Genomic DNA, 15,048 nt, shown 5'->3' with positions numbered 1-15,048 from the left:
ATTTATGCTAAATGACTTTTGAATGACTGTCTGCTGTAATCCACAAACAGGCAAATCCACTTCAATACTGCGCTTTGCATTGATGCAGCCAATTGAAGCAGCCCAGAACTTTGAAACAGAAAAGGTCTTACATGGGTCCCACGTGATCCCTAGCTGCATTGTGGGAATACAGTGACATTCAGATATAGGACTTTTTCTTTTCTTCCTTTTAACCTATAAATAACATTAAAGTATTTTTTTAGCAGGGAATAATGAGGCCACGTCACCCACCTATACATTGATAGCTACACTTGCTATTATAGCTTCAAGAAAATGCCTTGCAGCATTAGTATGTCTTACTGCTAGGTAAGGTCAGTGGTTTTCTTCCTGCTCTGCGGTGTGTCTTGCTGTTTCTCCCTCTCTATCCCACTGTCTCTCTGCTGAATTGTGGTTGGACATATCCTGTTTAAAAACAAAACAAGAAACATAGTTGGAAGGGGAAAAATAATAATGGGCTCAAGGGTTTAAGTCACATTGATTTTTAACGTAACCAAATGCATGCTTGAGCCCTTTTTTAAATTAATCTTGACACTCAGGAATAGCAGAACAAATTTCAAGGAACATCTTCTTTGTATTTTGGTATCCTAACTCCTTGACTGTTGGAAGCAGTATGAAATCTTGGGAACCTGAGCAAATTTACTGTAATTTGAAAGTAACGAATATGTATATTCAGCATTTCTACTGAAATTCTCTGAGCTTTTCTGCCCACCAAAAAGAAGATAGGATTTTAAGTAGTCTAGCCTGTAACAGAGCTGATAAATGGACTGCTATACTTTATAAAGAAACTTGGTCCATACTAGCACATGCTGACTTCTCTTGGTATCTGGCCAATTTTGACTAAAGCTAGAATAGATAACCTGTCTTCATTATGCCATGTAGACAAACTTAGAAAAATTTGGGCTTACATATCTGCAGTTGCACTGGCATTTTGCTGTATAAGTATGCTCCACACCTCTGTACCTATCCATAGCTCTTTTCACTTTTACCAGAATTCTTGCATTTCACACAAATCTCATTTCTGAATGCTTCTGCTGCTCTCTGAAAACCCTGAGGTTTGGGACAAATGCTCTTCCAGGCAGGAGGTAGCACAGAGCAACACATACTCCACTGCAATCCAGGTTCCTGCTGTTCTTAAAACTCCTGGACCCCCCCTTACTGTCCTTTCAGGAATTTCAGTGTCATGCTCAGGGACCTTTTGTTTATGTGCGGTGCTACTGTGTGTTGCTGCAGGAGCTGGCAAGTCAGCTGGGCTGTGAGTGTGAGTGTGTGCTTGTGTATTTATGCATGTACATCAATGTCTGATGCCCACTCCAACCTTTTTTAAAGTAGCTTTCATCATAATCTAGTACAGTGGTTGTATGAGGGTTTTTCATAAGTATCTGTCCATGCTTTCAGTCTTGTAGGAAACTGAAATACACGTGATTTTGGCCCAAACCACAAATACACAATGCATTTCAGTTTTAAGTGAAGAAATTGCGATGAAGTGTCTTAAGGTGCGTTGTCTTACTAGGGCCAGCCTAACTGCAGAAATATTTGCCACTTTTGGGAACGGACCCCTTCTTCCCCCTTACTTACACCCAAGTGCTATTACAGCTGCCCTTGGGTTGCATGTAGCGATTGTGCAGCTGTGGGGTGTCAGTTCAGCTGGTTTATACATGTGAAGACAAACTGTGCTGAGAAGGGGAGAGAGGGGAAGACAATTTTCCCTTCGATTGGCCACCGGAGCCAGCTCGGCATGCTGTGAGCATCTGATGGGAGGGGAGCGGCAGGAATGTGTGGAAGACAGGGTGTGTGGAGGAAGGGACTGGGAGCACCCCTTTCAGTGGCAGTTTTCTGTTAGATCTGAAACACTACCTTAAAAAAAATTAGTAGTGGTGGCTACTTTGGAGGCTGAGGAAATAGAAGCACGCTGCTACATGTGGCATTTCTTGCTTGCTTGCAGGGTGGTGCTAAAAGGACAGTGGGTTATGTCCTTGGTCAGCAAAACTGACCGTACAGGAATCTTTAAATAAATTGTTTCTTTAAATTAGTTTGCAGTTGCTATCAAAATGTTGATCCTTTATTAATATTCAGTGACTTGTATCATACGTACATTATAGGCTTTGGAGCTTTTTGGTTTGTGCTAAGAGTAGAAATGAAGAAGAAAATACTGCTTTTCATGCAAGCATTGAGTGAAAAAGCTAAAGACTATGCAAAGAAATCATTGTGCCATTTTAGACTTGAAATAATTGGGTCTAAAAAGTCCAGGCAAGGAGCTCTTGTTGACCACTGCAGTTCAGTCACAGTTCACATAATGTGACTGCATCTCCCATTTATTTATAGCTAGATAAAGAGTCCCTGAAAATGTGTTCTTCTCCAGGGCAATGTTGAAAGCTTTCAGGCTTGGGAGGGACTTGGGCATTGCTGGAGTTTTGTGGCTTTGATGTTACAGGTTTTTCAAAACAAATGCTTGTTGTGTGGTCAGCTGGCAAAAAGAAAGCTAGTTGCTGTAGATTTTTGGTTTCAGAAATTATCAGCTATCATTAAGCTGTTTTCCATACTGAACATGATATAAACATCTGCTTTAAAAAGAAATCCTTCCTATGTAAAGAGTATGGTTATAGGTCTGGTCTGGTCTGGTTTGGAGGGGTACTCATTCTCCCTTTACAAATTTTCTCAAAGCCATTGAGATTTGTTCATCTTTTCTAGTTCTTCACTAACTACTTAATTTCTACATATTCTTCCAGAGTTTTCTTATGTAAAATACCATGAGAAGGTCTTCATTCACTGTGTGGGGAAAATTTCTGTGGTGAACTATGAGGGACAGTAGGTCAACTTTAGCATTTTATTGACAGTCTGTACTGGTGGTTTTATTACCCATCTGTATTCATAGAGGCAGGAGAACTGTGGAGATTCAGGAGTATCCTTTTACATGAGCCTAGACCTAAGCATTTTGTTAAAGTTCAGAACTGTGCTATGTTTCATATTATCTTGCTTAATATTAATAAAATTCAGGATGCACTGCACTTTACTGATGCATATGCAAAAATATGGTCTCCAAGTATTTTTAGTATTAGACTATCCAAACCCAGCAAGAGTACAAAATGGCGGCTCCCTAAAAATGGTAAATGATACTAAGTGATTGTCTGTATAGGAGATTGTCTTTTGTGTATCTGAAACATTGAACATTAGATTATAGGTATATAGATAATCTCATTTCCTCAGGAAATATGGAACTTGGTACTGCTGCTCAGAAATGTAGAAAATGGACCTTGATGCAGATGTCATGGGAGGGCTGCTGGAAATCAGTCAGATATTTATCCCACTTGTTAAACTTTGAAGTTGTATCCTTTCAGAATCATCTTGTCTGGCAAAATAAATGCACCTTGGGTAGGTAACAATCACGAGTTCAGATGGATGGATTCAATGGATTGTAGATTCATAGTATGAATGTGAAAACCAGAGGACAGCCATTTGCAGGCACTGCCCTGGCATTGCCTTTCTCCAATAATCCTGCTGTTACAGGTTCGTGCTACTAATACTTTTCTATGGCGTTTGGTTCTCTTTCCTGTCTTGAGAAATTACCTCAGTCTGCATGAATTTGTGCCTGAAGAATACACTTCACACTTGGTGAAGTAGCTGTTTGCAGCCGTTTCTTGGAACAGGCCCTGTTACTGCTGCCACAGACCTTCTGCAGTGTAGATCCTCTACTGATTGCATTGTAATATCCTCATCAGCTGAGCTGGAAATATTCCCTCCCTCATGCCTCAATCACTAAAAAACACTGGATGAGTGGGGAAGAGAGACTAAATAAGAATTCTTAATTATCCGCCACAATTGCATGCTTTTGTATCTTTGGCATGCAGTCTCCTTCCCTTCTGTCCCTGTTTTGGTGTTTTTCTCTGTAGCTGTTGGTCTCAGCTGCCTTGCAGAGTAGTTAACTAGACAGATGAGCCTCCCACTGTGTTTTGGAGTGATGTAGTTATTTATTTTTCTTCACCTTCTCCAGCCCAAACACCCTTCCTGCCTTGTCTCTCCCGTAGCAGTATTTTGAGGTATGGTTTCTTTTCTGGTGCTGTTTGGTTACATATTCCAGATGTGATTTAACAGAGCCTTGTGCCATTTACATAGCTATTTCACCTTCCAGTTAAATGGGGCGACGGGAACCCCAACCCAAATCTTCGGTTCTATCAGTTTCTTATTTGTCAGTAATAAAGCTTATCTGAAATGTTTAAAGAGAGAGATTTTAAAATGACAAGGTTCAAAATTAGACTCGTTAGCAAACTGAGGGGGAAGAACTTCAGGTTCTTCTACTGCTCTGGTCACAACAGAGCAGACATATCTAGTAATGTTTGTCGTCTTCTGTCTTTAATCTATTTAGGGAAAGACTGAGAACTCCGCTGTGATAGCTTGGGAAGATTTACTAATCTGGCATTTAATTTCTAAACAAGCCCGTATTTTTAGATGCTTTAGTGTATGGTGCTGTGCACTGTCTTCCTGGCAAAGTCTAGCTAGTCTATGCCTGCACTGCACACTATAATTATGTGTAGGGAAGGTAGAAGCCCACACAAATTTGCCTTGGTCAGAGTGCTTCATGCAAGTGAGAGAAATTATTATGTTCGTTTTGAAATGTGAAGTTTGGTATGAAAATTCAACTTTAAAGTAATTTATTCCTTATTCTGCTGTGTTGTTTCCATAGTAGTTCTTCAGGATTAGATGGTACTCTCATTCTCCTGAGTAGAGTGTTGCTGGTGCTCAGGTTGATGTTTGAGTTGTTAGCTGGCATGGGCTGCAATTTATTTTTTTTAACCTTCTGTGTAAGCTGGGTTAAATGTATATATTGGTGAAAATAGGGTAATGGAAGGGATAAATTTTAATCCTGCTCTCAGTGCTTTTAACTAAAGAAGCTCTTGCATTTAGTAACTGTGGACAGACTAGTCTGCAAGTCCTTTTTTGCTGATGTTGATTGTCTGCGTCCATATTGTTTGCTGAGTTGCTTGTATAATTGGCGCTGCTGTGTTGATGCTTGTGGAGCTGGGATCAGGTTCTTTCTGACAGCTGTACAGGGTTGGATTACCACAGAGATCATGCGCGCTGGCAGAGGTCGGGGAGCTTGGCTTTCCCAGCTGGGGTAGGGCAGCCCTGCAGCTGAAGGCTCATTCCCGCAGGCCCTGGCTGCTTGGATTTAGAAGAAAAACATGGTGCTCTTGCCGGTGTAGGATAGAGAACGCGAGACTAGGGAAAAACTGGGGAGAAAAGAGACCAAAGCGCCAGCTCGTCCACTTGCGTACAGTCTAGGTGTAAAAGCCAAGAAGCTCTGACCAATCTGGCGTGTGATGAACAATTAGTGAAACTTTACAGTTTAGTGAAAGTTTACAGCTTTACAGAGAAAGCACTTTATAGGACCGGTGCTTTATTTTAGCATGCTTGCATTTTGCTGACTGTGGTGCATTAAACCCAATTGTTCAGGCTGTTCTGTAGTTTCTAGATACCATCCCTGAATTCTTGTCACATTTTATCTAATGGACAATTTTTAGTACACCTGGACACTTCTCAAGGATCATCCTCTTACCTGCTCATGCCATGGCCCTTCATGATAAGGTTGCATTGACAGTGTTTGTTTCAAGATGTTTTTGTTGATCCAACCATCTGGAATGTGATCTTTGGGTTTTGGGGTTTGGTTTGTTTTTTTTTAAACTGTATATAATTAATGGTTTTAGCAAGGTAAAGAGAAATTTGACATTATTTAACTATAAAGTTTAGAGAGAAAAAGTGCTTAAAGTATTAAGGCTTGTTGAAGGTCATATATGTATACTATGTATGCTGAAGACTTTATGATTTTGGATGGTTCAATCGTACCAGTCAGTGTGAGGACCTGATCCTGTGTCTGTGATCTCCTCGGGGCCTCTGCTCACAGGACATCTCCCAGACCAGTGTCCCACACTGCCAAGTTCCCATGTATGGCTGGAGTAGCAGATTCTCTGTGCTGCAATAGTGTAAAGGCAGCATTTAGCTATTACACTGGCATTTACCACCTGAGTGGTCATTTACTGTCTCCAAGTCAGCAGCACAGATAAGACGACCTCTGTTCTTTACCACTGAAATATTGCCATACAGTTGAATGGCATAAACACTTTCCAAAAGGAACTGGTTAGTACTGTCTGATGTCTGCTGACAGTAGAGCTTCTTTGGTTTCATAAGATTGTTTCCTTCACAGTTAATCACACTCTGTAGACATCAATTTTGTGAGGTCGGTATAATTCATTATTGATAAATGAAGATCTGGTGGCTGGATTCATTTGGCAGTAGATTCAAAATTATGTATACTGAAGAATTTAAAATGCATCCCAAAAGTTGGAGAATCACTGAAGTTGGAAGGGACTTACAGAGATTGTCTAGTCCAACCCCCGTGCCCAAGGCCAGAGCAGCTAAAGCAGGTTGCCCAGGACCATGGCCCAGGTTTTGGTTGACTCCGGGGATGGAGTCCAGGCAACCCACTGCAGTGTTTGATCACCCTTGCAGTAAAAAATTGCATGGGTTTTTTTTGAATGTTTAAAGTCCCTCTATGCATCCTTCATAATTTCACAGTGAACAGCCAAAGCTTTTAAGGTATTTGCTCTCCTTTCAGGACTTAATGCTGTAACCCAGGAATCCCGTTGGACTGAGACTGTGAGGAAGAGAATTTTAATGGTAATATAGGTTATAAGGAAGATGCAGAGCCCTTTGTGTCCTCACAGACTGGAAATGGTTACTGAGATAGCAGGGGAGTAGGAGCAAATACTTCAAATGAAAAAGTACGTAACTGTATATGGCTGTTCCCCCAGGGGGAGGAACTGTTCAGTTCGTAAGAAGTAAGAAGTAAATAACTGTTCAGTACTCGTGTTTGTTCCAGTTAGTATGTGAAAAAAGGCAGTTTTCTGAAGTTTCTCTAAAAAGAGATTAAATGCTAAGAAGATTGAAAAAGAAAAACTTGACTTGATTCCGTGAAATACAAGCAGTTTGTGCAATATGCAGGTCTATGTTACCGTGAAGATTGCATTTTACATGTAGCTCTTTTAAAACTGTACATATGCTTTTAAAAAAAAACTCATTGTGCATCAGCTACTATCTGTCACTCTGTCTAGCCACATTTTTCAGGTTACTGAGGATTACCAGTCTAGAGTTTCTTCTGCTTCCTTCTGAGTAAACCTGATTTCTAGATTAAATGACTGCTCTGTTCCAGGAGGTAATTACCTGAAAGGTTAAATAGCTTGTGTGTAGAGAATGTTGCTGATGTCTTGGCAGCCATGGTAGTATTTCAGCTAAAGGTTTGCTGCACAGTACTATAACCCTTATTTCTATTAATTTCATTGCTGAAAAATTAGCAAACAGTATTTATATCACATTTTATAGAAAGGGCAGTAAATTGTATTAGATGCTTTGTAATGCCATGGAGGAGCAACACTTAATTATTCAAGTGGCTCAGTGGATATTTTGACTGAAACTCCATCTGCCAATGCAGAAATTAGTTCTATTTTTAACAACATGAGACACTCTTCTGCAATTATTCAGCAGAGTTGCTTCTGAGAGGGTGTTTTTATGCACTACTTTTGACTGTCTCCTGGGTGAGGTTTGTGTGTGATCTTCTGTTTATACTCTTTGTTGTCTTACAACAAAGCTGAGCTGTCTTCAGCTAATCAATGACAGTTTTCATTAAAAGTGTGTGGAAAAACTCCAGTCAGGAAGCAGAAAACAACTAGGTACTTTCAGAAAGTTTTATTGCCTACTTTGATGCCAGGTTTTTGAATGGGGAGAGTCTTTAAGCAGTTAGAGTTGGTACAGTGAGAAGGCAGGACTCTGAGCCCTGCTCATCAATACATCCCTGCTTTGTTTGTATATGGCTCCCTTTCATGAGATGGATGCTGAAGGTTACACAGCTGGAAAACAGAGATGGTGGAATTTGCTATCAACTGTCCTATTTTAACTGCCAAACATTAGTCCAAGTAAGCTGGGTTAATGAAAAATACTCTGCTGTAACTGTGTAGTTATCTGGGGTGATTTTACCAAAAGGTCAGTGAGTGACTCCGGAAGCAGCTGTGTACAAGGTGGTGGTACGGAGCTGGGGACGGCACGGACAGATGCTGCCTGGAGGGAATGTCCCTCCGTCAGCTGAGGAGGATGCTGCCTTTGCCATTTGGTTTCTAAGCTATTGATTGAAAGTAATGGAAGTTAAAGAATTTCTCTATGAGCTCATGTCCATAGCAACAAATTTTACTTCAGCACCAGTTCAAGGTTTGACTGTGTGGCTGCATGGCAGTGCCATGAACAGAACAAAACCTTTTGGGGCAGCATGTGCTGAGAGCATTTGTGTGCATATGGAGCAGCCATGGGCTCGAGTGGCACTTCAGAAGCACACAGTGCTGGTGGGCAGTGACTGGTGTCCCAGTCAGGCTGGTGGTGGCCTGGCACGACTCTGTGCAGCTGTAAATGCTGCTTACCAGCAGGTTGGAGAGGTGACTGTACCTGTGTGGGCTCATTGTGACCCAGGTGGGACCATGTCGTCCATCTGAGTAGTCATCAGTACTACCTGCTAGGCAGAGCCTGTATGGTAAATTGAGAGTAAGAATGAATTAATGTGTATTGGGATCAATGCATTATTACAGTAAACTCTAGAAATGTACCAACCTGAGTCACACCAAAGCTTCCTTAATTAATTGTTACATTTTTTCTTAGAACATGCCTTAAGTTAACCCGGACTGAGACATCTGAATTTTTTAAATTTTAATTTAAAAAAAAAAAAAAAAAAAAAAAAAAAAAAGGTGGGCACGAGAAAGCACTCTCCTTCCAAATATTCAGCAGTATAAAAGCTTAAACCAGTGTGAGCGAAAGGAGTAACATTGTAATTCTGGTGCATTGTAGGATTATCAACAATTCGTCCACTATGGTGGCTTCCGCAAAGGTTCACACTCTCAGTATTGATTTAAAGCATGCCAGTCCTAAAACTACCTGTACACACTTGCTGAGCAAGAAGATGGGACAAGGTTCCCTTTAAAAACTGTTACTGATCAGTTGGCAGGGACTGCTATAAGAACCAAAGGTGTGCTCACTGGCTAAACTTAAAATGCATTTATTTCCCAAAACTGTAAACCCAAGTGAGATAGCAGTTAAGTCAGAAAGCCAAGCTTGTGTTTTGACGTTGAGGGGAGCAGAAGGAAGAGAACTTGTTGTTTTTAACCCCTTCTTTTGTTGTTGCTAGTTTTTCTAAATATTTCTGCAGTTCTTGCACTTTTCTCAGTCTCCTGTCTTCAAACAAGGCTTTTGCTCATGCTGCTATTGAGTAGGGCTGCTCAGCAAAAGCTGAAATCAGGCGGGTGGGAATAGTTGGCAGATTGGTGTTGGAGGCTGAATCCTGGTGGGCCACCCTTAGGACAGCTTGTAACAGAGCAGACTTTCCCTGAAACAGGGTTGTCATAAGCTTGTCAGACTATTGCTAAATAGATAGTTATTACTAATCCAGAGAATATACTGATGTAGATCATCTGTGTGTGTGACCTGAAAAACTGTGAGGGAAATACACAGTGTGGTGTCTCTTAGACTTAGTATCCACCTCTGCTTTCCTTGAATGAATATGGTATGGACAACCAGGCTGATCAGCAATTAACAGAACATAATCCATGTGAAATCATGCCTGGTGAATAAATTAACTTTTCTGTTAAAAATAACATTCTTTTAAAGGATAGATCTGTTATGAATAGATGGCAAACACAGTTGTCTGACTGCAGAGCAGTAATTTATGAAGGAACTTCTCTCACTTCTCCTTCCCCAGAAGAACAAATTGTCTCACCACCCAACAGTTTCCCAAAACATACAGCGTATGCTTGCTACGCTTACTCAAGGCAAAAAATAAAAGCCTCATCTTGATGTGTTTTCCCCAGAGGGTTCGTTCATACCCCAGATCTTGCTTGGGATCTGTTCTGCCCCTTGTGCCTTGTGGATTTATACTTGGCAGAGGAGGGCGGGAGGAAGGCTCCCCACCTGCTTCCCAAAACTACCTCACTGTCTGTCCCATCAGGGAGGGACAGACCAGATACATCGTGTCTTTTAGCCATGTTTCCAGTCCAACAGCTCCTTCTACAGTTAGGATAACTGTAATAGGGCACCCTAAAGCTGTGCAGGGGGCACCAGCCAGGTGACAGTTTTTTCATTTGTCTCACCTGGGACTGTGCAATGCACAAGGCTTCTGTGCCATCTTCAGCAGGGCAGGTTTTGAATTTGTCTGCAGTTAGCTCCTTAACTTGTAATAGGAGTCTGAGCAACCTCCTGTGGCAGGTTACAGAGGAAGAGATTTTGAGGCTACACCTTGCCTGGAGCTCTGGAAGAGGTGTAAAGCATGTCATTCAACCCAACAGTCTTCCTGTTGGAAGAAAATGTGACGTGTGTTTCTGTTCGAGACTGTTATGTTTGGTTTTTAAAATAAACTTCCAATACCATTGCTAGCAGATGTATTTTGCTTTTTGGTTTATTATTCTCCAGAAAACAAGAGTTTCACTTCAGATGTGTTCCTGACGGGGTCAGCGATAAAGTATTTTTAGCAGACTCGGTAACTCTTCTGCGGTGCATTCATGCCTCACTTGTTCAGAGCTGCAGTTGCTTCCTCAAACATGCATTCGGCGCTTCTGCCAAGACACTCGGGGTACTACTGCTTCATATTACAAGGTCCTGCTTTGTCAGGGCAGAATTCAGCCTGACAGGGCTGGAGCTGGTCTCCGCTAACGTAACTCTGCGGTACAGCATGTTCCGCCGGCGGAGGGGTGCTGGGGTTAGACTGCATGCTTCTCTTGCTGCGCACCCAGCATGGAGGGCTCACTGCCTGCCTCCGAAACCGTACGTCTTGTGGCTTTCTCCTTTCTCGGATGTCAGCGGTATTAGGGTTGTGAATGCATCTGGTTTGCTAGGCAGGGACCTGGGTCACCAGTGAATGCCCAGGCTCAGCACTTTTGTTAGCTGCTCCTGCTGGAGTTTGCTTTTTAAAAATCAGTCTGCAAGCTACTGCCTATTGCGATGCCGAAGGGGTGAAATCAAGTATCTTCTGCCTGTCTTCTTACGAGACCGGGTTAGATTTTTTTTCTCTGCGGTTGCTCTGTAGTAAGTGATGTTTGTGGTCCAGCTTGGGCTCAGTATTAAAATAAGGAAAACTGTTTGCACTGCTGAGGTGCTGTTTGTCTTTTAAGTATTTGATCTGTTCTTGCTGTGGGGGTAAAGATTTTGTGTTGGAAGATTCCCTGTGAATGCAAAGAATCTGCGGTTTCAATGGTTTAGTGATTAGGAAAGATTTCTAATACCAGAAGTCTGTGTCTTTTGGGCTTATGGTTAGAGCTCCTCCAGTTATGGTAAGTGATTTCTTGCAGGGAGCTCTGAGGTCAGGCTTCCTCATGGTAGTCCTCCACAAAGTATTCTGGAATTTGTTCCAAACAGCACAGAACGTGGAGAATTTGTCAGAAGGTGCCATGTACAGATTTAGTGAACAGCAAGGAATGTGAACAGCAGAGGAAACACGGCTGAGATCAACTTTTAATAACATTTAGAATCTCTTTAGCATTTAATGATTGTGTTTTATTAGGACAGTAAGGCAGTTCTAGGAAACTCCCTGCTCTTCAGGAGAGAATTGCACTTTTTTGAAAGTCTGCCTGCAGATCCTAGTTTCACTAGAAACATTTTGGTTGACTTTAAAATCGGGTGCTTCGTTAAGAAAACAGTGGTGAATCCCATAGTGGTTCCCTTCCCTCAGTCTAGAGGCAACTTCATCAATCCTGGGATTGCTGGTAGCATTAGCACTGATTTTATCTCCCGCTCATGGCATGGTGCTGTGCCTAGCGACCTTTCTGCCTTACGTAGGCTGTGTTGGAAGCAGGTTCTGCTTCACTTTGGGATCCGAGGGGGGACCTTCCTCCGAGGTTACGGCAGGTCAGTCCGGGCTGCGGGGCTCCCTGCCCGGCTGCCGCGCGTACCCCGAGAGCTGGGGGAGTGGCTGCAAGTCAATGGTGCTCCGTAGGGATGAAAACAGGAGAATGACATACTGTGTTTGGCCTGCATACGCTCATTCCCAGAAGACAGAGCTGCATTGTTGGGACAAAGAAAAGAGAAAATACTAAAAGCATTCAAACTATTTTCTTTTTATTTGGGGAGCCTTTTTCTTTTGTGGAGCTCTGCTAAGCGGCCAGACCAGCATGTAGAGCCAGTGACAGAATTTAAAGGTGAGCTGAGAGCAGAAAGAAAATCTTGGCTTGCATGGTTTTTGCTTTTTTGCAACTTACAAGGAAGGGGGTTTATGTTTTTATATGAGGCATTATCAAAGCTAGGCTAAGGTGCCTGGAGAACTAGTACAAAAGATAAGTGATGCCTGATCTATTTAAAAGGAGAAAATAGTCAATCTGTTTTCAGCTTTTTTTGTGGTACGTATTCAATTTCAATGACTAATACTTTGGGTTTTAAAAATTCAGCTTTCTTGTGTCGTCAGTTTAGCTGCAAGTATCTGGTTCTTCAATACCTCTCCAACAAAGCCAGGAAAGATCAGATTTTCTGCTATTCATATTCCTGCAGTTTAAGGAAATGTGGGTTAAAGGGAAGAAGTTTTGCAGCGGAAACGACATGTTATGTGTGTTTCTTTATAAGCTGTCAATGGAAAAAATAGCACAGTGCTGCATATCTTAAAAACTTTTTTGTAGGTCATCTGCAAGGAAGAATTACGTATTTGTTGTTGAAAACAATTTTCAGTTGTGGGAGTTTCTTTTTTTGTAAAACAGAATAGTGGGTGTTTGAGTTTTTCCAAGTTGTTTGTTTTCTTGTGGTTTTCTTGTTTTTTTAATACTGCTTTGACATTCTACTTTCACCAGGGCCACCAAGAAGTTATCAACCTAGGACAGTGACTTGTTGTTCAGGATGATTTGTCATTGCTATTCAGGATGCTGCAGCTTCCTCACATTAACCAAGCTATTAAATTAGCAGGATATTATCAATTGGAAGCTTCATTGTTACCATTAACCCAGAGAAGATAGCTGTTAAAATAACCAGGGCAAACAGCGGTTCATTTTTTTACAGAACTAGGGTTATATCCTGAACAATTTAATTGCTAGTCAGATTTCCCTGTACTGTGAAACATCTTAAGAGATATTATCATAACCCACATGAAAATGAAATCTTACAAAACACCACAACAGTCTAAAAACAATGAGAGGGCAGCAGGGGAAAGGGAAATTCCAGAGAAGAAAAGCCCTAATAAGCACACTTTCACAGTGGGGGGTTGACAGTTGGAGAAAAGAACTGAAATTAATCCCAGGTGGAGTGGCTGGAGCATGTGGCTGGAGTGTCAGGAAGCAGAAGAGGATGCCTGTTGGAGAAGGGCTTGGGCCGGTGGGGATGGGGTTCAGGGCAAGGCAGCAGAAGCACTTGGGGCGTTCATGGTGGCTCTGCTTCCTGGAGGCTGGTTGTCCAGCTGAGGATACGCTCTCGTATTTAGAACTGGGGTTTAGCAAATCAACAGAAGAAGTGCAGAAGTTCAGAGGGGAAGCAGCGTGCAGATCAAGCTTCCAGAAGGAACAAAACTGAGCCGAGGATGAAGCCTCTCAGAGGACATGATACAGTAGGTCCAAGGTATCATTTCCCATGATATTTGACTGTAAGAGTGAAGGTAGAGGTGCTCTCAAGGCTAACACTAGATAAGAGAGCTTCTGGAAGAAGAGCGGTGTCTAAAAGGACAGATGTAGAAAGAACACATTCGTAAAGTGTCCAAACGCATAAAGCAACACCAAAAGTCAGTACTGGCAATGGATGTAATGTGAGAGACAAACCAATGAAAAAATGTTAAAGGCAGTGGTATCTTCCTCAGCAGTCCATAGTATTAAAAGATTTTTAATCAAATAAATTAAAGAGAAATGCAAAAGCAAATGCTTCCTGCTTTATGAAGAACTCGATTCCAAAGACAACATCAATTTAGCCATTTCTTTGCTATCAGTAATGCATCAGTTTGGATTTAAGATCACGTACACTATAACCCCTAGACCAGTATTTATTTGGAAAGGGAGGGGATGCTAATTTGGGGAGGATTGATGGAGAAGACAAATATAACCTGCAAATATTCAAACACAAATGCTAGTTTCTGTGATAGCTACCTGCCTCTGTAGTCTGTGGGAAGGCACAGAATTTCCTGCTTTCTGTTAGTGAGTTGAGCTTGAACACACCTTGAGAGCATTTGATCATTATACGGCTCTCTGCCCACATACAATGGTCTGGTATGATGTAATTTTGTAAGCTTCTGGATAGGATCACCATGAGCAAAGATTATCAGAGCTTGTGACTTTTGTATTGGTCAATCAATGAAGTTGCTCCAATTATTATTTTGTTCTGTAAAGAAAGGAATAAATAAGGATTGTTGTGTGCCAGCCACTGACTTCCGCAGCCTCTTGTACATCACGAACCCAGAGCGCACACAGAAATGGAATACTTATTTTGTTCAATACTTGCTCTGAAACCTGCAAGAACAACACTTTCTTTTGTCTGAATTTGTCCATGTAATCAGTGGCCCTCTTCATAGTTTACATTCACGTCTTGGTTTTGTGTTCTGTAATAAAGGAGCCTTCTCTAGAATGTATTCGCATCTTATTTATGGCTTGTGGGGAATCTGCTTTCCTCCACACCCTGTCTGTTGTGACATTATTAGTTCTAACAATGTAACTTAAGAGTTCACTTCATAGATCATATTATGCAAATCTGATAGATGGGCTTGTTGAATTTTATGTGCCACTATCAGTGAGTTTGACTGGCTTTTCTGGTTTTAGGATTTTTGTAGAAGTTCTGCAAGTTCCAAATATAGCTTCAAATTTTCACTTATACTGTGACTTTAGTCTGCTTTCATGGCAGAAGACCATTCAGAAGCAAACAAACAGAAAGAAAGAAAAAAACCATACTGCTTTCCAGAGGAAGTACAGCTGTAAATCACCGTGGACATGAAGCTCCTTTAGAAATCAAGTAGCATGTTCTGAGATTATCTTTCAT

General features: G+C 41.5%; 1 protein-coding gene across 3 annotated transcripts in view; it reads left to right on the top strand.

Moving 5' to 3' along the window:
- TMCC1 (transmembrane and coiled-coil domain family 1) overlaps nt 1–15,048 on the top strand; it is a 100,210-nt gene that overhangs the window by 45,632 nt on the left and 39,530 nt on the right. The window contains exon 1 of one of the 3 annotated variants that reach the window (XM_052777862.1): nt 10,782–10,881. The exons of the other annotated variants lie outside the window; for them this stretch is intronic. Coding sequence (XP_052633822.1) covers nt 10,852–10,881 — 30 coding nt within the window. The 5' untranslated portion in view covers nt 10,782–10,851. Of the gene's footprint in view, nt 1–10,781; nt 10,882–15,048 lie in introns of those variants that run through there. 3 annotated transcript variants of the gene reach the window in all.

Source organism: Harpia harpyja, chromosome Z, assembly GCF_026419915.1.
Source record: "Harpia harpyja isolate bHarHar1 chromosome Z, bHarHar1 primary haplotype, whole genome shotgun sequence".
Classification (NCBI taxonomy): domain Eukaryota; kingdom Metazoa; phylum Chordata; class Aves; order Accipitriformes; family Accipitridae; genus Harpia; species Harpia harpyja.
Note: the sequence above shows the minus strand (reverse complement) of the source record. Positions and strands in the feature narration are given on the sequence as shown.